The 25,048-nt window shown below is 47.3% G+C and overlaps 1 protein-coding gene across 3 annotated transcripts in view; it reads left to right on the top strand.

Moving 5' to 3' along the window:
* CPEB2 (cytoplasmic polyadenylation element binding protein 2) overlaps positions 1 to 25,048 on the top strand; it is a 201,480-nt gene that overhangs the window by 112,571 nt on the left and 63,861 nt on the right. For 2 of the 3 annotated variants that reach the window (XM_069202676.1, XM_069202685.1), the window contains exon 6: positions 6,883 to 7,053. In XM_069202676.1, the coding sequence (XP_069058777.1) occupies positions 6,883 to 7,053 (171 nt within the window). The remainder of the gene's footprint in view (positions 1 to 6,882; positions 7,054 to 25,048) is intronic. The other variant, XM_069202695.1, reaches the window with a different exon arrangement.

The following is a 25,048-nucleotide window of genomic DNA, read 5'->3' as shown; positions in this document are numbered from 1 at the left end:
AGAGTCTGAGGGGTGCGAAGATTAGAGATGGCGTCCAGAAGCACCTAACGCCTCGACGCAGAAGAGGAGGAGGTGATCCACACCGCCGTCTCCGTCCGGGGGTCTGATTCCGAACAAGAGTCCGACATCGACCGAACAATAACAGCGGGCCAGCACGTGAGTACTCCTGCCAGACCCAAACCAAGCCCAAATACAAGGCCTTTGGGGACGCCACTGCCGGAAGGCCATGGCTCCACCCGCAAAAAAGCTACCAGTGACCAAGCAACATCTTCGGCACCGAAAAAGGCCACGCCAACAACAAAGCCTTCGGAGCCGAGGCACAGGCTCTGAAATTATAAGGCACCGGCCCATTGAGTCGAAACCCTGAAAGTCACTTTTGGAACCGAGGCCAACAAGTACTCCAGGCCCATTGGTGCGGAAAAAAACTGCTTCGGAGCCAAAAAAGCATACCTACACAGAGGAGCATGGACTTACAAAACAATTAAAAGAAAGCCATAGATTTGATGAGGAATTGGCACAAATGGAGGATTTTGATGAAAAACAGGCCAGGATACAAATCCACTAAGACACTGGCAAGATCCTCACAGCACCTCCTCTGAGAACAAAAAGGAAACTTTCCTTCCATGGACGTTTGGACACTGATCAGCCAACGGCTAAAGTGCCAAAAACAAGAGAGAAATCGCCGCCTCCTCTGTTTTCTCCTCAACAATCTCCTCCTCATTCTCCTCAACTGTCTCCCTGCCTGCTACACCCACTGTTCAGTCTCCATCACACATTATGCAGTCACAACATGACACAGATCCATGGGATCTCTATGATGACCCAGTCTCAGACAATAGTCCAGAGTGCTATCCATCAAAGCCATCACCATCTGAGGATAGCACCTCATATACACAGGTTCTAGCTAGGGCAGCGGCATTTCACAATTGTGACCACGCACACCGAACCTCTGGAGTACGACTTCTTGTTCAACACATTGTCCTGCACTCACGCCACATACCAAAGTCTACCCATGCTTCCCGGTATGCTCAAACATGCACAGCAAATATTCCAAGAACCAGTTAAGGGAAGGGCTATAACTCCAAGAGTAGAGGGAAAAATATAAGCCACCACCCTCTGACCCCATTTTTATCACACAACAGCTGCCCCCAGATTCCGTAGTGGTCAGCGCAGCAAGGAAAAGGGCTAACTCAGTACTCTGGAGATGCACCCTCTCCAGATAAAGAAAGCAAGAAATCCGATGCTGCTGGGGAAAAGGGTGGCGTCACAGGCAGCCAATCAGTGGCGTATAGCTAATTTGCAGGCCCTGCTAGCCAGGTACGACAGGGCTCACTGGGAAGAGATGAAGGACATTATTCAGTATCTCCCCACGGACCAACAGAAGAGAGCCCAGCAGGTAGTAGAGGAGGGACAGGCAATTACAAACAATCAAATAAGATTGGTGCTAGACTCCGCAGATACAGCCGAAAGAACTATTAATACGGCTGTCACCATTAGGCAACATGCATGGCTCAGGCCATCAGGATTTAAACCTGAAATCCAGCAGGCTGTCCTCAACATGCCTTTTAATCAACAACAATTACTCGGCACACAGGTTGACACAGCCATAGACAAAATGAAAAAAGACGCCGACACTGCCAAAGTGATGGGTGCGCTTTACTCATCCCAATACAGAGGCTCATTTTGAAAGTCTCAATATAGGGGAGGCTTCAGACCCCCAACCATCCAAGCCATCTACCTCACAAGCCAAGCCCTCTTACCAGACACAATACCAAAGAGGGGGGTTTCGGGGATCCTACAGAGGGCAATTCCCCATATCTAGAGGAAAATGCCAATCCTCAAAACAACCCACTAATAACCAACAGTGACTTTACCACCACCTTCCCTCACCACACTTCCCCTGTGGGAGGAAGACTGCAAAAGTTCCACGACCACTGGTTACCCATCACAACAGACAACTGGGTACTATCCATTATCCAACATGGTTACTGCATAGAGTTCACACAAATTCCTCCAGACATTCCAAAGCGCACAAACTTCATTCTCAACACATTTCAATGTTACAAACAGAAGTACAGGCACTATTACTAAAACAAGCCATAGAACTTGTGCCGCATCATCAAAAAGGGACAGGGGTTTACTCCCTGTACTTCCTTATTCCCAAAAAGGACAAAACATTAAGACCAATATTAGATCTCAGGACTCTCAACCTCTACATCCGATCAGAACACTTTCACATGGTAACACTACAAGATGTAGTCCCACTGCTACAACAACAAGATTTTGTGGCAACACTCGATCTAAAAGATGCGTATTTTCACATACCCATCCATCCAGCTCACAGAAAATATCTCAGATTTGTAATACAGGGAAAACACTACCAGTTCAAAGTGTTACCTTTCGAGATAACAGCCCCCAGAGTATTTACAAAATGCCTTGCCGTAGTCACAACATATATAAGGAGACAAAATTTACATGTCTTTCCATAGCTCGACAATTGGCTAATTAAAGCCAGCACTCAAAAACTGTCCCAACATCACACACATTATGTAATAAACACCCTACAAGCACTAGGGTTCTCAATAAATGACCAAAAGTCACATCTACAACAAGCACAAATTCAGAAGTACTTAGGGGCCACATTAAACGCCCAAAAAGCACTTGCAAGCCCAAGTCCACAAAGGGTGCAGTCGTTCTACACCATATTGCCAAAAATCCTGCCAAACCAACACTACACTGTCCAATGTGTCATGAAACTCTTGGGCATGATGGCATCATGCATCACCATTGTCCCAAACGCAAGATTACACATGCAGCCCTTACAACAGTGCCTCGCAAAACAATGGTCGCAGGCACATGGTCATCGCCAAGATCTAGTGTTGATAGATGGCCAAACACACATTTCCCTTCAGTGGTGGAATCCCGCAAATTTAAACACAGGGCGGCCATTTCAAGACCCTGTGCCTTACGCCATTCTTGCAACAGATGCATCAATGATTGGATGGGGGGCACACCTCAACAATCACAATATTCAGGGACAGTGGGACAACAAACAAACAATTTCACATAAATGCTTGTTGTAGATGTGACTTTTGGTCATTTATTGAGAACCCTAGTGGCTTGTAGGGTGTTTATTACATAATGTGTGTGATGTTTTTCACATAAATCACTTAGAACTGCTAGCAGTGTCCCTAGCACTAAGAGCCTTTCAACCTCTTCTTGCTCACAAACACATTCTTGTCAGAACAGACAATATGACAGCAATGTACTACCTAAACAAGCAGGGAGGAACCCACTCATCACAACTTTGCCTTCTAGCACAAAAGATTTGGCATTGGGAAATTTACAACAACATACACCTGGTAGCTCAATACATTCCAGGAATTCACAATCGGTTAGCAGACGACCTCAGTCGAGATCACCAACAAACCCACGAGTGGGAAATTCACCCCCAAGTACTTCTCAAATACTTTCGTTAGTGGGGGACACCAGACCTAGACCTGTTCGCCACCAACCACAACGCAAAATGCCGAAACTTTGCGTCCAGGTACCCACACCCTCAATCCAAGGGCAATGCTCTGGATCAACTGGCCAGGGATATTTGCTTACGCTTTTCCCCCTCTCCCGCTCATTCCATTTCTGTTCAACAAACTGCGTCAAAACAAACTCAAACTCATAGCACCAACGTGGGCATGTCAACCATGGTACACCCCATTGCTAGACCTGTCAGTAGTACCACACATCAAACTCCCAAACAGACCGGACCTGTTGACACAAAACAAACAGATGAGCAGACACCCCAATCCAGCAATGCTCAATCTGGCAATCTGGCTCCTGAAATCTTAAAGTTTGGATATCTAAATCTTCCACCAGAATGTATGGAAGTGATAAAACAAGCAAGAAAACCTACCACCAGGCAGTGTTATGCAAACAAATGGAAAAGATTTGTTTTCTACTGTCAAGAAAAACACATAACGCCCCTAAACACAACCATACAAGACATTGTAGACTATTTACTCCACCTGCAAAAAGCAAATTTTGCTTTTTCATCCATTAAAATAAATCTCACAGCAATTTCTGCTTATTTGCAAAATAAACTAAGCAAATCTCTATCTAGAGTGCCTGTCATCAAAGCTTTCATGGATGGTTTAAAACGAATCATACATCAAAGAACGCCACCAGTACCCTCATGGAATCTTAACATTGTAATCACGCGACTCATGGGTCCACCCTTTGAACCCATGCACTCCTGTCAGATTCAATTCCTGACTTGGAAAGTAGCATTTCTAGTCGCAATCACTTCATTGCGAAGAGTTAGTGAAATACAAGCATTCACTATTGAGGAACCCTTTATTCAAGTACACAAACATAAGGTTGTACTTCGCACAAACCCAAAATTTCTACCTAAAGTCATCTCACCGTTTCATTTAAATCAATCAGTGGAACTTCAGTCTTCTTCCCACAGCCAGACTCCGTGGCAGAAAGAGCACTACATACTTTCGATATTAAAAGAGCTTTAATGTATTACATCGACAGAACAAAATCATAAAAAAAAACTAAACAATTGTTCGTCGCATTCCAAAAATCCTATACTGGTAATCCTGTATCAAAACAAGGCATAGCCAGATGGATAGTGAAATGTATCCAAACTTGTTACCTAAAGGCTAAAAGACCACTGTTAATTACACCAAAAGCACATTCCACTAGGAAAAAAGGAGCAACAATGGCATTTCTAGGAAATATACCAATGACCGAAATCTGTAAAGCAGCCACTTGGTCCACACCTCATACGTTTACCAAGCATTACTGTGTAGATGTGGTAGCAACACAACAGGCCACAGTAGGACAGGCTGTACTAAGAACACTATTTCAAACAACTTCAACTCCCACCGGCTGACCACCGCTTAGGGGAGGATTACTGCTTTGTAGTCTATGCAAAGCATGTGTATCTGCAGCTACACATGCCATTGAATGGAAAATGTCACTTACCCAGGGGAAGGGGTGGGGGAGGGGGCTGGACCACCACCAGCAGTTATCCCAGTTACATTTTCTCTGATGCAAGAAGTGCCGTAAGCCCTGTTGGGCACCAGCCTTAATCTGCTTCCCGACAGTCGTAAATTGCTGGGCCCATTGCACTTAGCATCCACACGATTTGTGTTACTGAAGTAACAGATTTGAGCCAGCAATACTGTAAAAATGAAGGGTTATAGAAGCCTCTTCTCCTCTCTTATTCTACTTAAACCACACCCCACTGACCCATTCACTACCTCAAGAGAAAGCCCTCTGGTGCCAAATACCTTTTCTTTGACACACAGATATGCTTTATTGGCTCAGTCCCTCTGGGCTCTTCGGCCCAGAAAATGCATCTTACAGGGCTGTGAGTAGGGTGTGTTGGAACCAAAAATCACTGCTGATGTAGGCCCAGGAGCAGAGTTCCACCACCCTAATCATTATTAGGCTCCCCTTAATCACCTAGCTTGTCACCCAGGTCTGCTTATGTCAGCATGTGCAAACGCACAGCAGGTCAATGCTGAAAATGCAGTGTTGGGCTATCCTGTAGCAGTTGTGGATATTATCAGATGCCAGTTAAAACCTGCCACAGATATACACCGCTCTTGGAACAAACTATACATAATGTACCTGAGATCAAGATTTGCAAAGTGACTGTTTACACAGCACTACCTGAAGGACCGATCAAATTTGCCATCCGCTGATGCAGTTCCTACATTGGATGACCACACAGCATGCGGTATTCTCTTTTGGGACAGGCATATGCTGCGGGAAGTTGCAAACAAATTGAGTCCCGAAAGACTCATGCCTATGAGATAAGCTGAAATTTATTGGCAGGGACTGCAGTCCAGATTAAAGGACACCACTACCATCCACATACAAAGTAATTCAGATGCCTTTTGGGGGATAGGGTCTCCCTTGCTTGTGAAAGCAGTTTACTATAGTGATTAGCTTTTGAAACGTCCTGTAATCTCTTGATTGAGACCTTTCTGTTATTGAACTGGCAAGAATATCATAGCAGTGGAGCTCCCAAAGCTGTTTTTAGGTTTCCATCCATATGTAAAGCTGCAAAGCTATCTCCCACTGTACACCAAAATAAAAATAAACTCCTTGGAGGGTGGGTTTACACACTGCTTGTCAATTTGTGGTGAATTGTCGGCTACAAGGAGTGGCCACAATCCTCCTAGAGTGCCTACTTTTTAAAGAATCACCAGTGCAAATTGTATTGATTCGAATGTGAAAGACACTTCACTGAAGCAAAGGCTGAAGGGAGCTGACCCAAAGTTCTCTGTTCATGTTTGTCTCACCTACAGTTGATGAAGTTATTGTGGACAGTACCAAAATTACAGTATATGTTGGGATAATCCCTTTGCTTGACATTTTGCATTTTTTTTTTTTTTTTTTTTTTTTTGGTCAGTCTTGCTGGTTTGTTACTTGATGGCTTTCCTTTCTCTTGTGTCCCTCCTTGGAGCATACCTTCTTGATCATTTATACAGACTGATTTAGAAAGGCTTGCTCATTCTAGGTGTGTACTGCGTGGTATTCTTTTTTTGTGAAGCCATAACTAGGACTTTGTAGATGCCACTTTAATGGTCGAGTACTAAGCTTTTCCTCTGAGATTGTTTCATATTTATGTATTTGTACCAATTCCATAGCTTTGTTAAAAAGCATAATCTCTATAATACTGCATTATGATGGGATTTGACAACCTGATGTCAGGTCAGTAACTCAGACAAGTGTCTAGAACTCTAACTATTTGAAACCGGTTCTCAAATTAGCGATATTGAGTCCCTCATGGTTTCCCTTTGCCTGTTTATTATCATGAATGTCCTATCAATGTGAACATTTATCTATTTTGCTTTTGTTTTCAAGGTCGTTCTTCCCTGTTCCCAATAGATGATGGCTTGCTGGATGATGGTCATAATGATCAAGGTGGTGTCCTGAATTCCCCCAACTGCTATTCAGGCCATCAAAATGGAGAACGTATTGAACGTTTTTCACGGAAAGTGTTTGTTGGTGGTCTTCCACCAGATATAGATGAAGGTAAGGTTCTAAAAGTCTATGGTGAACAGGAACCTGTCTAAAATGTTGATTTACAAACTTGTAAATATAAACTCTGCAATAAAGGTTCTACAAATGACAAGATAATAAACGTTAATCCAGAACTAACCCTTTAAAATGTGTGCCAATGCAAGTTCCAGCAAAGGGTTTCTTGGGTGTGCATTTCATGCAGATTTTGTGACTGGGTTGACTGTAGAGGTGCTCAAGTAGAAGATTGAATATGTACCAGAGAGCTAATATTTATTCCTCTTGACTATATAGGCTATGGACTGCACCAGTGAAGCTAGGATCTAAATAGATGAAATGTCGGTCTGGCCTCACTCATGCAAATGAATGTGGGCTCGTCAGTTTCTAGGAATGAAGCATTACACCTTTTATATTCTTATAGATAAAACAGCAAAATGTGTACGGGATAAATGGTAATGAACTACACAGTTTAAGATTTGGTGTAACAGAAAAACTGTTTTGCATAATGTAAACTACAGCTGCAGCCCCTCTGGTGCTTTAAGAGAAGTGTGCGTGCATGTCCTCCTGAGGTGTTGGTGACTGAAGTCTGATACCATTTCACCTTTTGTTCTGACTTGTTTTCTCGAGCCCCAGCCCACTGCTGCAGACATCCTCCACCTCCTTGCCCCCACAGGTGCTACCCCAACCACTGGATCACAGCTTGGAACCAGCTCACCACTCAAGGCACCTCTGATACTATGCACTTCGTCCAGTCGGGAGCTGCCACGGACCCCTGATTACACCACCTGTTCACCCTCAGCAACAACACCATCCACAACAAGGTCAGACCTCTTCAAAACATCCATCACCTCCGTCACCTTCCCAGATGAGTGAAAACACTCTGAAGTCAAACCCCTTCTCAAGAAACAGTCTGCCAACCCTAATTTCCCCCCACCCCCCAGCCCTTCTGACTCACTCCCCAAAACGCTCCACCCCACAAGCTCAAACTACGGGCCCATCTCCCTGCTCCTCTTTTATGCAAAAGTCCACAAAAAGCCCATCAACCACCAACTCAGACTACCTCAAGCACAGTGATCTTCTGGCCCAGCCCAATCTGGATTCCGCATAAACCACAGCACCGAGACCGCCCTGATCGATGCCACTGATTACATCAGACCGAGGAGAAGCAACTGCCCTGATCCACCTCGATCTCTCAGCAGCTTCCGACACTTTCACCATGCCCTGATCAAGAGGCTTCATCAAATCAGAATCCAAAACGACTGCCTCAAATGTATTGCATCCTTCCTCACCATAAAAATACTCTGCCTTCCACCATCCACCTCCGAACCCAAGAACATCTGTGGCGTCCCTCAGGCAGACCTACAAGACTCCACTGGCCAACATCAGAAATCATGGACTGAACATTCTCCTACGGAGACACCCAGCTCATCCTCCCTCTACCCAAGACCCTTCCACCACAAAGGCCAACTTCCACATGTGCATGACCAGTGTCACCAACTGGATGCAAGACAGGTGCCTCAAGCTCAACACAAGACAAAGGTTCTAATCTTTGGGAACACCACCTCACAGTGAAACGACTCCTGGTGGCTGGCTGACCTGGGACCCTCTTCCCACCCCCACAGACCACTCCTGGAACCTCTGCATCATCATGGACAGCAAACCCACCATGCAGAGCCAGATATTCAGTTTCCTCTGCCAGCTTCTTCACTCTGCGCATTCAGAACTCAGTGGCCAGACTCATCCTCATCTCCCCAGACTGACCCACGTTACCAGTCACCTGAAGAAACTCCATTGGCTCCCCATTCACAAGAGATGCCAATTCAAGATTCTAGCCCACGCCTACTAAGCCCTTCACAACCAGGGGCCAGCATCCATCAACCACAGCCAGAGCTTCCACCAGCCCTCTGGACTCCTGCGATCTGCCTCCCTCTCCCACACCCCCTGTGTAGGAAGTTGGCTCTGTATGTGCTATTTCAAAGTAAGGAATAGCATGCACAGAGTCCAAGGGTTCCCCTTAGAGGTAAAATAGTGGTAAAAATAGATAATACTAATGCTCTATTTTGTGGTAGTGTGGTCGAGCAGTAGGCTTATCAAAGGAGTAGTGTTAAGCATTTGTTGTACATACACATAGACAATAAATGAGGTACACACACTCAGAGACAAATCCAGCCAATAGGTTTTTATATAGAAAAATATCTTTTCTTAGTTTATTTTAAGAACCACAGGTTCAAATTCTACATGTAATATCTCATTCGAAAGGTATTGCAGGTAAGTACTTTTGGAACTTCAAATCATCAAAATTGCATGTATACTTTTCAAGTTATTCGCAAATAGCTGTTTTAAAAGTGGACACTTAGTGCAATTTTCACAGTTCCTAGGGGAGGTAAGTAGTTAGGTTAACCAGGTAAGTAAGACACTTACAGGGCTTAGTTCTTGGTCCAAGGTAGCCCACCGTTGGGGGTTCAGAGCAACCCCAAAGTCACCACACCAGCAGCTCAGGGCCGGTCAGGTGCAGAGTTCAAAGTGGTGCCCAAAACACATAGGCTAGAATGGAGAGAAGGGGGTGCCCCGGTTCCGGTCCACTTGCAGGTAAGTACCCGCGTCTTCGGAGGGCAGACCAGGGGGGTTTTGTAGGGCACCGGGGGGGACACAGGTCCACACAGAAATTTCACCCTCAGCAGCGCGGGGGCGGCCGGGTGCAGTGTAGGAACAGGCGTCGGGTTTGCAGTGTTAGTCTATGAGAGATCTCGGGATCTCTTCAGCGCTGCAGGCAGGCAAGGGGGGGATTCCTCGGGGAAACCTCCACTTGGGCAAGGGAGAGGGACTCCTGGGGGTCACTTCTCCAGTGAAAGTCCGGTCCTTCAGGTCCTGGGGGCTGCGGGTGCAGGGTCTCTCCCAGGCGTCGGGACTTTAGGTTCAAAGAGTCGCGGTCAGGGGAAGCCTCGGGATTCCCTCTGCAGGCGGCGCTGTGGGGGCTCAGGGGGGACAGGTTTTGGTACTCACAGTATCAGAGTAGTCCTGGGGTCCCTCCTGAGGTGTTGGATCGCCACCAGCCGAGTCGGGGTCGCCGGGTGCAGTGTTGCAAGTCTCACGCTTCTTGCGGGGAGCTTGCAGGGTTCTTTAAAGTTGCTGGAAACAAAGTTGCAGCTTTTCTTGGAGCAGGTCCGCTGTCCTCGGGAGTTTCTTGTCTTTTCGAAGCAGGGGCAGTCCTCAGAGGATGTCGAGGTCGCTGGTCCCTTTGGAAGGCGTCGCTGGAGCAGGATCTTTGGAAGGCAGGAGACAGGCCGGTGAGTTTCTGGAGCCAAGGCAGTTGTCGTCTTCTGGTCTTCCTCTGCAGGGGTTTTCAGCTAGGCAGTCCTTCTTCTTGTAGTTGCAGGAATCTAATTTTCTAGGGTTCAGGGTAGCCCTTAAATACTACATTTAAGGGCGTGTTTAGGTCTGGGGGGTTAGTAGCCAATGGCTACTAGCCCTGAGGGTGGGTACACCCTCTTTGTGCCTCCTCCCAAGGGGAGGGGGTCACAATCCTAACCCTATTGGGGGAATCCTCCATCTGCAAGATGGAGGATTTCTAAAAGTTAGAGTCACCTCAGCTCAGGACACCTTAGGGGCTGTCCTGACTGGCCAGTGACTCCTCCTTGTTATTCTCATTATTTTCTCCGGCCTTGCCGCCAAAAGTGGGGCCTGGCCGGAGGGGGCGGGCAACTCCACTAGCTGGAGTGTCCTGCTGGGTTGGCACAAAGGAGGTGAGCCTTTGAGGCTCACCGCCAGGTGTGACAATTCCTGCCTGGGAGAGGTGTTAGCATCTCCACCCAGTGCAGGCTTTGTTACTGGCCTCAGAGTGACAAAGGCACTCTCCCCATGGGGCCAGCAACATGTCTCGGTTTGTGGCAGGCTGCTAAAACTAGTCAGCCTACACAGATAGTCGGTTAAGTTTCAGGGGGCACCTCTAAGGTGCCCTCTGGGGTGTATTTTACAATAAAATGTACACTGGCATCAGTGTGCATTTATTGTGCTGAGAAGTTTGATACCAAACTTCCCAGTTTTCAGTGTAGCCATTATGGTGCTGTGGAGTTCGTGTTTGACAGACTCCCAGACCATATACTCTTAGGGCTACCCTGCACTTACAATGCCTAAGGTTTTGTTTAGACACTGTAGGGGTACCATGCTCATGCACTGGTACCCTCACCTATGGTATAGTGCACCCTGCCTTAGGGCTGTAAGGCCTGCTAGAGGGGTGTCTTATCTATACTGCATAGGCAGTGAGAGGCTGGCATGGCACCCTGAGGGGAGTGCCATGTCGACTTACTCGTTTTGTCCTCACTAGCACACACAAGCTGGTAGGCAGTGTGTCTGTGCTGAGTGAGAGGTCTCCAGGGTGGCATAAGACATGCTGCAGCCCTTAGAGACCTTCCTTGGCATCAGGGCCCTTGGTACTAGAAGTACCAGTTACAAGGGACTTATCTGGATGCCAGGGTCTGCCAATTGTGGATACAAAAGTACAGGTTAGGGAAAGAACACTGGTGCTGGGGCCTGGTTAGCAGGCCTCAGCACACTTTCAATTGTAAACATAGCATCAGCAAAGGCAAAAAGTCAGGGGGCAACCATGCCAAGGAGGCATTTCCTTACACAACCCCCCCCCAAACGAAAGAGGATGAGACTAACCTTTCCCAAGAGAGTCTTCATTTTCTAAGTGGAAGAACCTGGAAAGGCCATCTGCATTGGCATGGGCAGTCCCAGGTCTGTGTTCCACTATAAAGTCCATTCCCTGTAGGGAGATGGACCACCTCAACAGTTTAGGATTTTCACCTTTCATTTGCATCAGCCATTTGAGAGGTCTGTGGTCAGTTTGAACTAGGAAGTGAGTCCCAAAGAGGTATGGTCTCAGCTTCTTCAGGGACCAAACCACAGCAAAGGCCTCCCTCTCAATGGCACTCCAACGCTGCTCCCTGGGGAGTAACCTCCTGCTAATGAAAGCAACAGGCTGGTCAAGGCCATCATCATTTGTTTGGGACAGAACTGCCCCTATCCCATGTTCAGAGGCATCAGTCTGCACAATGAACTGCTTAGAATAATCTGGAGCTTTGAGAACTGGTGCTGAGCACATTGCTTGTTTCAGGGTGTCAAAGGCCTGTTGGCAGTCCACAGTCCAGTTCACTTTCTTGGGCATTTTCTTGGAGGTGAGCTCAGTGAGGGCTGTCACAATGGATCCATATCCCTTCACAAACCTCCTGTAGTACCCAGTCAAGCCAAGGAATGCCCTGACTTGAGTCTGGGTTTTTGGAGCTACCCAGTCCAGAATGGTCTGGATCTTGGGTTGGAGTGGCTGAACTTGGCCTCCACCTACAAGGTGTCCCAAGTAAACCACAGTTCCCTGCCCTATCTGGCATTTGGATGCCTTGATAGAGAGGCCTGCAGATTGCAGAGCCTTCAAAACCTTCCTCAGGTGGACCAGGTGATCCTGCCAGGTGGAGCTAAAGACAGCAATATCATCAAGATAAGCTGTGCTAAAGGACTCCAAGCCAGCAAGGACTTGATTCACCAACCTTTGGAAGGTGGCAGGGGCATTCTTTAAACCAAAGGGCATAACAGTAAACTGATAATGCCCATCAGGTGTGGAGAATGCTGTCTTTTCTTTTGCTCCAGGTGCCATTTTTATTTGCCAGTACCCTGCTGTCAAGTCAAAGGTACTTAGAAATTTGGCAGCACCTAATTTATCAATGAGCTCATCAGCTCTTGGAATTGGATGAGCATCTGTCTTGGTGACAGAATTGAGCCCTCTGTAGTCCACACAAAACCTCATCTCTTTCTTTCCATCTTTGGTGTGAGGTTTGGGGACTAAGACCACTGGGCTAGCCCAGGGGCTGTCAGAGCGCTCAATTACTCCCAATTCCAGCATCTTGTGGACTTCCACCTTGATGCTTTCCTTAACATGGTCAGACTGTCTAAAGATTTTGTTCTTGACAGGCATGCTGTCTCCTGTGTCCACATCATGGGTACACAGGTGTGTCTGACCAGGGGTTAAGGAGAAGAGTTCAGGAAACTGTTGTAGGACTCTCCTACAATCAGCTTGCTGTTGGCCAGAGAGGGTGTCTGAGTAGATCACTCCATCTACTGTACCATCTTTTGGGTCTGATGACAGAAGATCAGGGAGAGGTTCACTCTCTGCCTCCTGATCCTCATCTGTTACCATCAACAGATTGACATCAGCCCTGTCGTGGAAGAGCTTAAGGCGGTTTACATGGATCACCCTTTTGGGGCTCCTGCTTGTGCCCAGGTCCACCAAGTAGGTGACCTGACTCTTCCTCTCTAGTACTGGGTAAGGGCCACTCCATTTGTCCTGGAGTGCCCTGGGAGCCACAGGCTCCAGAACCCAGACTTTCTGCCCTGGTTGGAACTCAACCAGTGCAGCCTTTTGGTCATACCAAAACTTCTGGAGCTGTTGGCTGGCCTCAAGGTTTTTGGTTGCCTTTTCCATGTACTCTGCCATTCTAGAGCGAAGGCCAAGTACATAGTCCACTATGTCCTGTTTAGGCTCATGGAGAGGTCTCTCCCAGCCTTCTTTAACAAGGGCAAGTGGTCCCCTTACAGGATGACCAAACAGAAGTTCAAAGGGTGAGAACCCTACTCCCTTCTGTGGTACCTCCCTGTAAGCGAAAAGCAGACATGGCAGGAGGACATCCCATCTCCTTTTGAGTTTTTCTGGGAGCCCCATGATCATGCCTTTTAATGTCTTGTTGAATCTCTCAACTAAGCCATTAGTTTGTGGATGGTAAGGTGTAGTGAATTTATAAGTCACTCCACACTCATTCCACATGTGCTTTAGGTATGCTGACATGAAGTTGGTACCTCTGTCAGACACCACCTCCTTAGGGAAACCCACTCTGGTAAAGATACCAATGAGGGCCTTGGCTACTGCAGGGGCAGTAGTTGACCTAAGGGGAATAGCTTCAGGATACCTGGTAGCATGATCCACTACTACCAGGATATACATATTTCCTGAGGCTGTGGGAGGTTCCAGTGGACCAACTATGTCCACACCCACTCTTTCAAAGGGAACCCCCACCACTGGAAGTGGAATGAGGGGGGCCTTTGGATGCCCACCTGTCTTACCACTGGCTTGACAGGTGGGGCAGGAGAGGCAAAACTCCTTAACCATGTTGGACATATTGGGCCAGTAGAAGTGGTTGACTAACCTCTCCCACGTCTTGGTTTGTCCCAAATGTCCAGCAAGGGGAATGTCATGGGCCAATGTTAGGATGAACTCTCTGAACAGCTGAGGCACTACCACTCTCCTAGTGGTACCAGGTTTGGGGTCTCTGGCCTCAGTGTACAGGAGTCCATCTTCCCAATAGACCCTATGTGTTCCATTTTTCTTGCCCTTGGACTCTTCAGCAGCTTGCTGCCTAAGGCCTTCAAGAGAGGGACAGGTTTCTTGTCCCTTACACAGCTCCTCCCTTGAGGGTCCCCCTGGGCCTAAGAGCTCAACCTGATAAGGTTCAAGCCCCAAAGGCTCAGTTCCCTCAGAGGGCAGAACTTCTTCCTGAGAAGAGAGGTTCCCTTTCTTTTGCTGTGTTGCAGTTGGTTTCCCAACTGACTTTCCTGTTCTCTTGGTAGGCTGGGCCATTTTTCCAGACTCCAGCTCTACTTTTTCACCCTGTGCCTTGCATTGTGCTCTTGTTTTCACACACACCAGTTCAGGGATACCCAGCATTGCTGCATGGGTTTTTAGCTCTACCTCAGCCCATGCTGAGGACTCCAGGTCATTTCCAAGCAGACAGTCCACTGGGATATTTGAGGAGACCACCACCTGTTTCAGGCCATTGACCCCTCCCCATTCTAAAGTAACCATTGCCATGGGATGTACTTTTCTCTGATTGTCAGCGTTGGTGACTGTGTAAGTTTTTCCAGTCAGGTATTGGCCAGGGGAAACCAGTTTCTCTGTCACCATGGTGACACTGGCACCTGTATCCCTCAGGCCCTCTATTCTAGTCCCATTAATTAAGAGTTGCTGTCTGTATTTTTGCATGTTAGGCGGCCAGACAGCTAGTGTGGCTAAATCCACCCCACCCTCAGAAACTAGAGTAGCTTCAGTGTGGACCCTGATTTGCTCTGGGCACACTGTTGATCCCACTTGGAGACTAGCCATACCAGTGTTACCTGGATGGGAGTTTGGAGTGGAACCTTTCTTGGGACAGGCCTTGTCTCCAGTTTGGTGTCCATGCTGTTTACAGCTATGACACCAGGCCTTTTTGGGATCAAAGTTTTTACCCTTGTACCCATTGTTTTGTGAAGAGGCTCTGGGCCCACCCTCCTGTGCAGGTTTTTGGGGGCCTGTAGAAGACTCTTTACTATTTTTAGTTTTGGTTGTCTCATCACCCTTCTGCTGGGGAGTCTTTGTGACCCCTTTCTTTTGGTCACCCCCTGTTGAAGTCTTGGACACCCTTGTCTTGACCCAATGGTCCGCCTTCTTTCCCAATTCTTGGGGAGAAATTGGTCCTAGGTCTACCAGATGCTGATGCAGTTTATCATTGAAACAATTACTTAACAGGTGTTCTTTCACAAATAAATTGTACAGCCCATCATAATTACTTACACCACTGCCTTGAATCCAACCATCTAGTGTTTTCACTGAGTAGTCAACAAAGTCAACCCAGGTCTGGCTCGAGGATTTTTGAGCCCCCCTGAACCTAATCCTGTACTCCTCAGTGGAGAATCCAAAGCCCTCAATCAGGGTACCCTTCATGAGGTCATAAGATTCTGCATCTTGTCCAGAGAGTGTGAGGAGTCTATCCCTACACTTTCCTGTGAACATTTCCCAAAGGAGAGCACCCCAGTGAGATCTGTTCACTTTTCTGGTTACACAAGCCCTCTCAAAAGCTGTGAACCATTTGGTGATGTCATCACCATCTTCATATTTAGTTACAATCCCTTTGGGGATTTTCAACATGGCAGGAGAATCTCTGACCCTATTTATGTTGCTGCCACCATTGATGGGTCCTAGGCCCATCTCTTGTCTTTCCCTCTCTATGGCTAGGATCTGTCTTTCCAAAGCCAATCTTTTGGCCATCCTGGCTAACTGGATGTCCTCTTCACTGGAGTTATCCTCAGTGATTTCAGAGTTGTTGGTCCCTCCTGTGAGGGAACCAGCATCTCTGACTATTATTTGTGGAGTCAGGGCTTGAGAAGCCCTGCTCTCCCTAAGTAGGACTGGAGGGGGGGAATTTCCCTCCAAGTCACTATCTTCATCCTCTGAGTTGCCATCCTCAGAGGGGTTGGCCTTTTCAAACTCTGCCAAAAGCTCCTGGAGCTGTACTTTGGTAGGTTTGGGGCCCATTGCTATTTTCTTTAGTTTACAGAGTGACCTTAGCTCTCTCATCTGTAGATGGAGGTAAGGTGTGGTGTCGAGTTCCACCACATTCACATCTGTGCTAGACATTATGCTTCTAAAAGTTGGAATACTTTTTAAGAAACTAAAACTGGTTCTAGAATCTAATTCAAACTTTTACAAACTTTTAAATTCTAAAAGAAATGCTAAACAGGATCTAACACAAGGCCCTAGCAGGTCTTTTAAGAATTTAGAAAACTTTTTCAAATTGCAAAAATCAATTTCTAATGACAATTTTGGAATTTGTCGTGTGATCAGGTATTGGCTGAGTAGTCCAGCAAATGCAAAGTCTTGTACCCCACCGCTGATCCACCAATGTAGGAAGTTGGCTCTGTATGTGCTATTTCAAAGTAAGGAATAGCATGCACAGAGTCCAAGGGTTCCCCTTAGAGGTAAAATAGTGGTAAAAATAGATAATACTAATGCTCTATTTTGTGGTAGTGTGGTCGAGCAGTAGGCTTATCAAAGGAGTAGTGTTAAGCATTTGTTGTACATACACATAGACAATAAATGAGGTACACACACTCAGAGACAAATCCAGCCAATAGGTTTTTATATAGAAAAATATCTTTTCTTAGTTTATTTTAAGAACCACAGGTTCAAATTCTACATGTAATATCTCATTCGAAAGGTATTGCAGGTAAGTACTTTTGGAACTTCAAATCATCAAAATTGCATGTATACTTTTCAAGTTATTCGCAAATAGCTGTTTTAAAAGTGGACACTTAGTGCAATTTTCACAGTTCCTAGGGGAGGTAAGTAGTTAGGTTAACCAGGTAAGTAAGACACTTACAGGGCTTAGTTCTTGGTCCAAGGTAGCCCACCGTTGGGGGTTCAGAGCAACCCCAAAGTCACCACACCAGCAGCTCAGGGCCGGTCAGGTGCAGAGTTCAAAGTGGTGCCCAAAACACATAGGCTAGAATGGAGAGAAGGGGGTGCCCCGGTTCCGGTCCACTTGCAGGTAAGTACCCGCGTCTTCGGAGGGCAGACCAGGGGGGTTTTGTAGGGCACCGGGGGGGACACAGGTCCACACAGAAATTTCACCCTCAGCAGCGCGGGGGCGGCCGGGTGCAGTGTAGGAACAGGCGTCGGGTTCGCAGTGTTAGTCTATGAGAGATCTCGGGATCTCTTCAGCGCTGCAGGCAGGCAAGGGGGGGATTCCTCGGGGAAACCTCCACTTGGGCAAGGGAGAGGGACTCCTGGGGGTCACTTCTCCAGTGAAAGTCCGGTCCTTCAGGTCCTGGGGGCTGCGGGTGCAGGGTCTCTCCCAGGCGTCGGGACTTTAGGTTCAAAGAGTCGCGGTCAGGGGAAGCCTCGGGATTCCCTCTGCAGGCGGCGCTGTGGGGGCTCAGGGGGGACAGGTTTTGGTACTCACAGTATCAGAGTAGTCCTGGGGTCCCTCCTGAGGTGTTGGATCGCCACCAGCCGAGTCGGGGTCGCCGGGTGCAGTGTTGCAAGTCTCACGCTTCTTGCGGGGAGCTTGCAGGGTTCTTTAAAGTTGCTGGAAACAAAGTTGCAGCTTTTCTTGGAGCAGGTCCGCTGTCCTCGGGAGTTTCTTGTCTTTTCGAAGCAGGGGCAGTCCTCAGAGGATGTCGAGGTCGCTGGTCCCTTTGGAAGGCGTCGCTGGAGCAGGATCTTTGGAAGGCAGGAGACAGGCCGGTGAGTTTCTGGAGCCAAGGCAGTTGTCGTCTTCTGGTCTTCCTCTGCAGGGGTTTTCAGCTAGGCAGTCCTTCTTCTTGTAGTTGCAGGAATCTAATTTTCTAGGGTTCAGGGTAGCCCTTAAATACTACATTTAAGGGCGTGTTTAGGTCTGGGGGGTTAGTAGCCAATGGCTACTAGCCCTGAGGGTGGGTACACCCTCTTTGTGCCTCCTCCCAAGGGGAGGGGGTCACAATCCTAACCCTATTGGGGGAATCCTCCATCTGCAAGATGGAGGATTTCTAAAAGTTAGAGTCACCTCAGCTCAGGACACCTTAGGGGCTGTCCTGACTGGCCAGTGACTCCTCCTTGTTATTCTCATTATTTTCTCCGGCCTTGCCGCCAAAAGTGGGGCCTGGCCGGAGGGGGCGGGCAACTCCACTAGCTGGAGTGTCCTGCTGGGTTGGCACAAAGGAGGTGAGCCTTTGAGGCTCACCGCCAGGTGTGACAATTCCTGCCTGGGAGAGGTGTTAGCATCTCCACCCAGTGCAGGCTTTGTTACTGGCCTCAGAGTGACAAAGGCACTCTCCCCATGGGGCCAGCAACATGTCTCGGTTTGTGGCAGGCTGCTAAAACTAGTCAGCCTACACAGATAGTCGGTTAAGTTTCAGGGGGCACCTCTAAGGTGCCCTCTGGGGTGTATTTTACAATAAAATGTACACTGGCATCAGTGTGCATTTATTGTGCTGAGAAGTTTGATACCAAACTTCCCAGTTTTCAGTGTAGCCATTATGGTGCTGTGGAGTTCGTGTTTGACAGACTCCCAGACCATATACTCTTAGGGCTACCCTGCACTTACAATGCCTAAGGTTTTGTTTAGACACTGTAGGGGTACCATGCTCATGCACTGGTACCCTCACCTATGGTATAGTGCACCCTGCCTTAGGGCTGTAAGGCCTGCTAGAGGGGTGTCTTATCTATACTGCATAGGCAGTGAGAGGCTGGCATGGCACCCTGAGGGGAGTGCCATGTCGACTTACTCGTTTTGTCCTCACTAGCACACACAAGCTGGTAGGCAGTGTGTCTGTGCTGAGTGAGAGGTCTCCAGGGTGGCATAAGACATGCTGCAGCCCTTAGAGACCTTCCTTGGCATCAGGGCCCTTGGTACTAGAAGTACCAGTTACAAGGGACTTATCTGGATGCCAGGGTCTGCCAATTGTGGATACAAAAGTACAGGTTAGGGAAAGAACACTGGTGCTGGGGCCTGGTTAGCAGGCCTCAGCACACTTTCAATTGTAAACATAGCATCAGCAAAGGCAAAAAGTCAGGGGGCAACCATGCCAAGGAGGCATTTCCTTACACCCTGCATCTGCCAAAGCAACAGTGAAGGATGCTTCTTCTACCTTGCTGCAAAACCCTGAAAGAGCCCCCCCCCCCCCCCCCCCCCTTCCCCCTCTTTACCTCCGGGCTTCACCCTCTCTTCAGTTCAGAAGGGAATTCAAGACAACTTTTTAAATGATGCCCTTGAGCAGCTTGGATCTCAGCGCCTGGATACCCTCACGGGTGATTAGTGCACCCTTCAAATCCCGATTGATTGACTGTGCATTTTACTTGAGACATGACTATATAAAGGTTACTCTTGTATTACAGGGTTCTTTGTTGATTGCCAGTTAATGATGGTCTTCATTTGTAAACGCAAAATGTTGCCCAGCGGCTGTTATTTGTATTTATTTTGCTGGACTGGACTTTGTTTGCAGAGAAGAGTATGATTAGCTGCTCTGTCTCTAATGTCTTAGTCTGACATCCAGTTTTTCACGTGTAAACACATGACTATATATGACACTGTTTGGTAGCAGTATGATAGATCTGCAGATATAATCTACAGATATAATCTACATATTCTGAATTGCAAGAACACAGATTTCAACTCCGAAAGCACTGCAGTAATGTCGATGCCATACTCTAAAACATACTTGCACCTTTCTCAATTTAGGCATCCCTCTTATTACACAACCTCATGTTTGAAGTGACACACTTAAATATTTTGATAGTCTCTTGTTGGGCAAAATGTTTAACATCGCCGGTACTCAATATGAACTTACAATTTCAACTGCATTGCATGTCACAAGTGACAAATCTGCTTAGTGTTCAAGTCTGCGTGTTTTTTTTTTTTTTTTTTTTTTTTTTTTTGTTTGGTCAAGCCTACCAGACCTTGCAAGCTATGTAGTTGTGAACTTAACAAGAAATTGAATCGGCTTACAACCTGCCCATTGGTTGTCTTTCTAGTGACTCATTTGCTTGCTTCTTATTTGATGGCTTTTCTTATCCCAGCTTTGTTTGTCCCTCCCCGTAGAGCATAATCTTTTATGATCTGATTGGTTGGGCTCTGTCCTTGTGCTGTTCACTTTTAGGGAACTCTTCTTTTTTGCTTGAGCGCTCCCCCGAGAGTGCATGTTTTTCAGCTTTTCCCTCTGGCTTCTACCCCATGTTTTCTGTTGTTTCTCCGTTGGTCCTCATGTGTTGCTTTTCCTCCTATGGTGTTGCGTTTCCTCATGTGTTGCTTTTCACCTCTCCTGCACACTCACCGTTACTTAATTTTGTGGTAAAGGGGAGGGGGATTAGGAAGTTAATTACTGCCAGCACTTCTGCCTTAAAAGAAAAGCGCCTTCGCGCTACTGCTTTTTTATTTTTATTTTCTGATCCATCGCAGATCGGTAAATAAACATAAAATAGGAACTATGCCATTTTGTGGGTGTTAATGTATGAGCTATGCACTGTATACATCTTCACCGATGCACATGCCAACAAAATGATGCAGCCACATCATTACTTGCTTTTTTTCCATGCAGATGCTCTACATCCCCTCCTAAAAGCACTAGCAAAGCCAATAGATCCCAAAGACCTACTGGCTTTGCTAATGCTTGTTTTTCTTTGAGTTTATATTAGGTATTTGCAGATCTCCTTTATTGGTGCTAATGAAGGTAACCTGTTAATTTCCACAAGTTAGGATTTTAAATGAACTCTAATCGGAACCTAAATATTTCAATTGCCTTACATTTACCAGTTTGGTTGGTAACTTTGTTTTCCAGGAGTCAGATTACAGGTCTGGTCTAAATAGATGCTGCAACTTGTAAACTGCTGTGCTCCTATATTCCTTGCCTTGCTAAGTAAAGACCCTGTATATAATTGCTACACTCACTCACCACGTTTGCCCGTCATCACCACAGAAAAAGCCACTGCCACTATTTAATCCATCCACTCTGGGGCCCCCGTTCCCCACCACGCATACTCGAGGACTGCAGTCCCATCAGCACTAAGCTCACACCAATTATGAATTCCTCCACTTCTGCAAACTTCCCAGATGCTTGGAAACATGCAGCTTTAATTCCCATTGCTGTAGAAACCCTCTGGGCTCACCTACAATAAACCACTCTTCCTTGCTACCGTTTCCAGGAAGATCCTGGAGAAAATCATTAACCGACAATTCACCAAATACCTCAACAATCACCATCTCCTAGACACCAGTCTGATTTCATACCCGGCCACAGCACAGAAACTGCCCTTGTCACCCCTGTGGATGACTCATGACTTTCATGACTCTGGGCAGAGGAGACACAGCAGCCCTCATCCTCCTGGCCCTCTACCCAGCATTTGACAGTCTTGTACCCCACCCTAATCCGACCTCTACATGTCATCGGAATGCAGTGATCCACATTCCAGTGGATCTGCTCCCTACTGACTTGAAGGACGGTCAGCCTGGCGCTGTGCTTCTCAGATGCATGCAACCTCATTTGTGGGGTTACACAAGTATAGTCCCTCAGCCGACCCTCTTCAACACATATATGATCCCTGTAGCCAAAATCATCTGCTCTCACGTTATCGGATTGAGGATTCCAGCTGCAGATTCCCTACCTTACACTTATCCACAGACGTCGGACTGGATCTGGAAATTTGTCATAAGCAGTAGTGTCCCCACTGTCCTGATCCAGAGGCCTGGGTTGTACTTTCCCAGGCTGTTGTCGATGGGAGAGACACAGCAGAGTCCACAATAAGATGTGGACTGAACACTGACTCACGAGGCAAAGCAATTTAGTTGACTAGCCTCACGGCACCACGCCTGGTTAAGGACTACTGGCTTTGTAGGCCACAAGCACTTTCAGTTCACCATGATTTTCTTTGGCCTTACCAGCACGCCTCGGGTGTTCACCAAGTTGATGACAATGACTGCGGAGTTGAGGGGTGCCTGTCTTCCCTTTTTTGATGACTGGCTGTCGTCACCACCCCCAGACTACAGCGGACGTCCTGCACTCTCTGGAGGTCACTATAAACGTCCCTCCTGACTCCCTCTCAAACACTCCCTTTCATCAGAGTTGTTTTGGACACAGTGCAGTTTCAGGCTTGTCTTCCCAAGCGGCAAGTCTATGATATTCAGACCGATGTTGCAGCCTCTTTCCAGGTTTTCGATGAGGCTGCGACGACTCATGGTCTCCTGTTTGTTACTCGTACCAGCTGGTGGCATATGTGGGCTCTGCAGGTAGACCTGAAGTTCCAGCGGTTGCCACATCAGGGAAATTTCTCTGACGTGGTCCCGATCTTGGAGTGAACTGCAAAAGATCTGCAGTGGTGGGTAATGAACAGAGATTGGATCATCGGCAGGCCCCTCTCCCTTCTCCAGCTGGATCTCACAGTGGTAACAGATGCATCGCTTCTGGGATGGGGTGGCAAACAGGGAGAGGTGGACTCTGATCTCTGGGGTAATCCGGACTCCACATCATCAACCTGTTGAAACTCGTGATATGACTGGGATTGAAAGCCTTTTGACCCTCTATCAAACTAAGGCTAGTGCAGGTGTTCACACAGCACCACCTCTGTGTTACTGCAACAAACATGGCTTTGTGAGGTCGTGAACCCTTTCTCAAGATGCACTAGGTCTCTAGACATGGCTGGAATGTATGGGCATTTCCCTGGTGGTTCAACATCCGGTGGGCTCTTTGAACACCAGGGCGAGCAAACTCAGCCGAAGATGCCTAACTGATTACGAATAGAGTCTCTGGAGGTGATGCAAGGTCTCTTTCAGCAGTGGGGAGAGCCTTGGTTAGATCTTTTTGCTACCGCTGAGCAGTTCTGCGCGCTGGAGGTTCCAAGGCAGCTTTTGCTCAGGATGCTTTTCATCTCAAGTATAGCTCAGGCCTCCTGTATACCTTTGTGCCTATACCACTCCTGCCCAGAGTTCTCAAGAAGATCAGGAACAACGGGGCAAAGTAATTATTGTGACTCCGGCCTGGCCACAGAGTTTGGTATACTGAGTTGTTGAGCATGGCCATGGACTCTCTGATCAGGCTGCCCCTTTGGGAGGATCTTCTGATGCAGCAGCAGGGGAGGGTTTTCCACCCAATCTTGTCAGCTCATCACCTTTTTGCGTGTTGTTTGAGCGGTGGCAGATGACTGCTTTCAACCTTCTTCCCGAAGTCTGACAACTTGGCTGCCAGGAGTCCCTCGACTAATGGTGTACGCCTGCCGTTAGCAAAATTTGGTGACATGATGGTCACAAAAGCAAACTTCTTCTTTTTCTGCCCCCCTTTCTCAATTTCTTCATTTTCTTCTTTCTCACGCCTAACAGGGCTGGCTCTAGGCACTCTAAAGGACTATCTCTCCTGGCTCTGCTTTTTTGCAGTTGCCTGATCAACCATCCCTCTGCAAATTCCCTGTTGTATGTAGGTTCTTGGAATGTTATCAGCATATGTTCCCTCTTACCCCCTTTATTATGCCTCAGTGGGACTTGGTTCTTGTGTTAACATCTCTCATGTGCATTCTCTTTGAACCTCTTCATAATTGCCATCTCGGGCTACTTACCATCAAGACAGCCTTCCTCGTGGCGATAACATCTGCCCAAAGTATTAGTGAGCTTCAGGCCTCTGGGGCTAGAAGTCTATCAGATGAACAAATTACATACCTTCAGTAATTCCTTATCTGGTAGAGACTCTCTAGCTGCAGATTCCTTAACAACCCACCTAATTTCCACAAAGCCACACAGAGCTGTACAACACCACATACAAGCGTGCAGGAGTACTGCACAAAAAAATTCCAGATCCAGTGAGATCCCTAGGGATACTTCTAAGGTAAGGAATCTGCAGCAACATAGCCTCTACCTTGTGAGGCGTTAGCAAAGGTAAGTAACTTGTTCTTCAGTGCTGACGGCACAAAACTCATTCTCCTTCGTGAACAAGATGCCCAGTATCTGGATCAGGTTCAGTGCTTGCATGACTGAAATTGCCCACTGGATTATGACTGTATCTAAAACTGAACACCGACAAGACTGGAATTGTGATCTTTGGGAAGAACACATCAGTGTAGTACTCTCCCAGGTGGCCAACAGACCTTGGACCAACACCCACCCCCAGTACCCACACCAAGAACCTCAAGATCATCACCCGTAGCAAACTTGACTTGATCGTCAAAAGTTAGTGCCATCATCGCCTCATGCTTCCATACCCTTAAGATGCTGAGGAAGATTTTCACATGGCCCCCTATTCAACACTGGGAAAACACTCACACATGCCCCGGTCACAAGCAAGCTGCTCTATGGGAGCACCGTCTTTGCTGGAATCAACAAACTTGCCAGCAGGATTCAGACCATTCTGAACATGGAAGCCAGAATCACGGTCAACCTTTCATGCTGAAGAAGCTTATCTGGTTTCCCATTTGCAAACTATCCGAATTCAGTCCCCTTGCCCACACTTTCAAGGCAGTACATAACATTGGCCCAGCATAACTCAGCTATCGTATCTGCTTTCACAAATCTTGGACACCTCCTGTAGTCCGGACTCCTACTAGCAGAGATCTTAGGCATACGCAAAACCAGATCTGGTGGTCAAGCCTTCTCCGACATCGCTCCAAAATTGTGGCGTGACCTGCTGCTACACATAGGTTTCCTCACTTTTTGAATTCCGCAGGAACTGAAAACCTTGCTTTTCGAGTAGGCCTGCT

The sequence above is a fragment of the Pleurodeles waltl genome, chromosome 1_2 (genome assembly GCF_031143425.1).
Source record: "Pleurodeles waltl isolate 20211129_DDA chromosome 1_2, aPleWal1.hap1.20221129, whole genome shotgun sequence".
NCBI classification, from domain to species: domain Eukaryota; kingdom Metazoa; phylum Chordata; class Amphibia; order Caudata; family Salamandridae; genus Pleurodeles; species Pleurodeles waltl.
The sequence above is the reverse complement of the archived record's forward strand: the minus strand, read 5'-3'. Positions and strand labels throughout refer to the sequence as shown.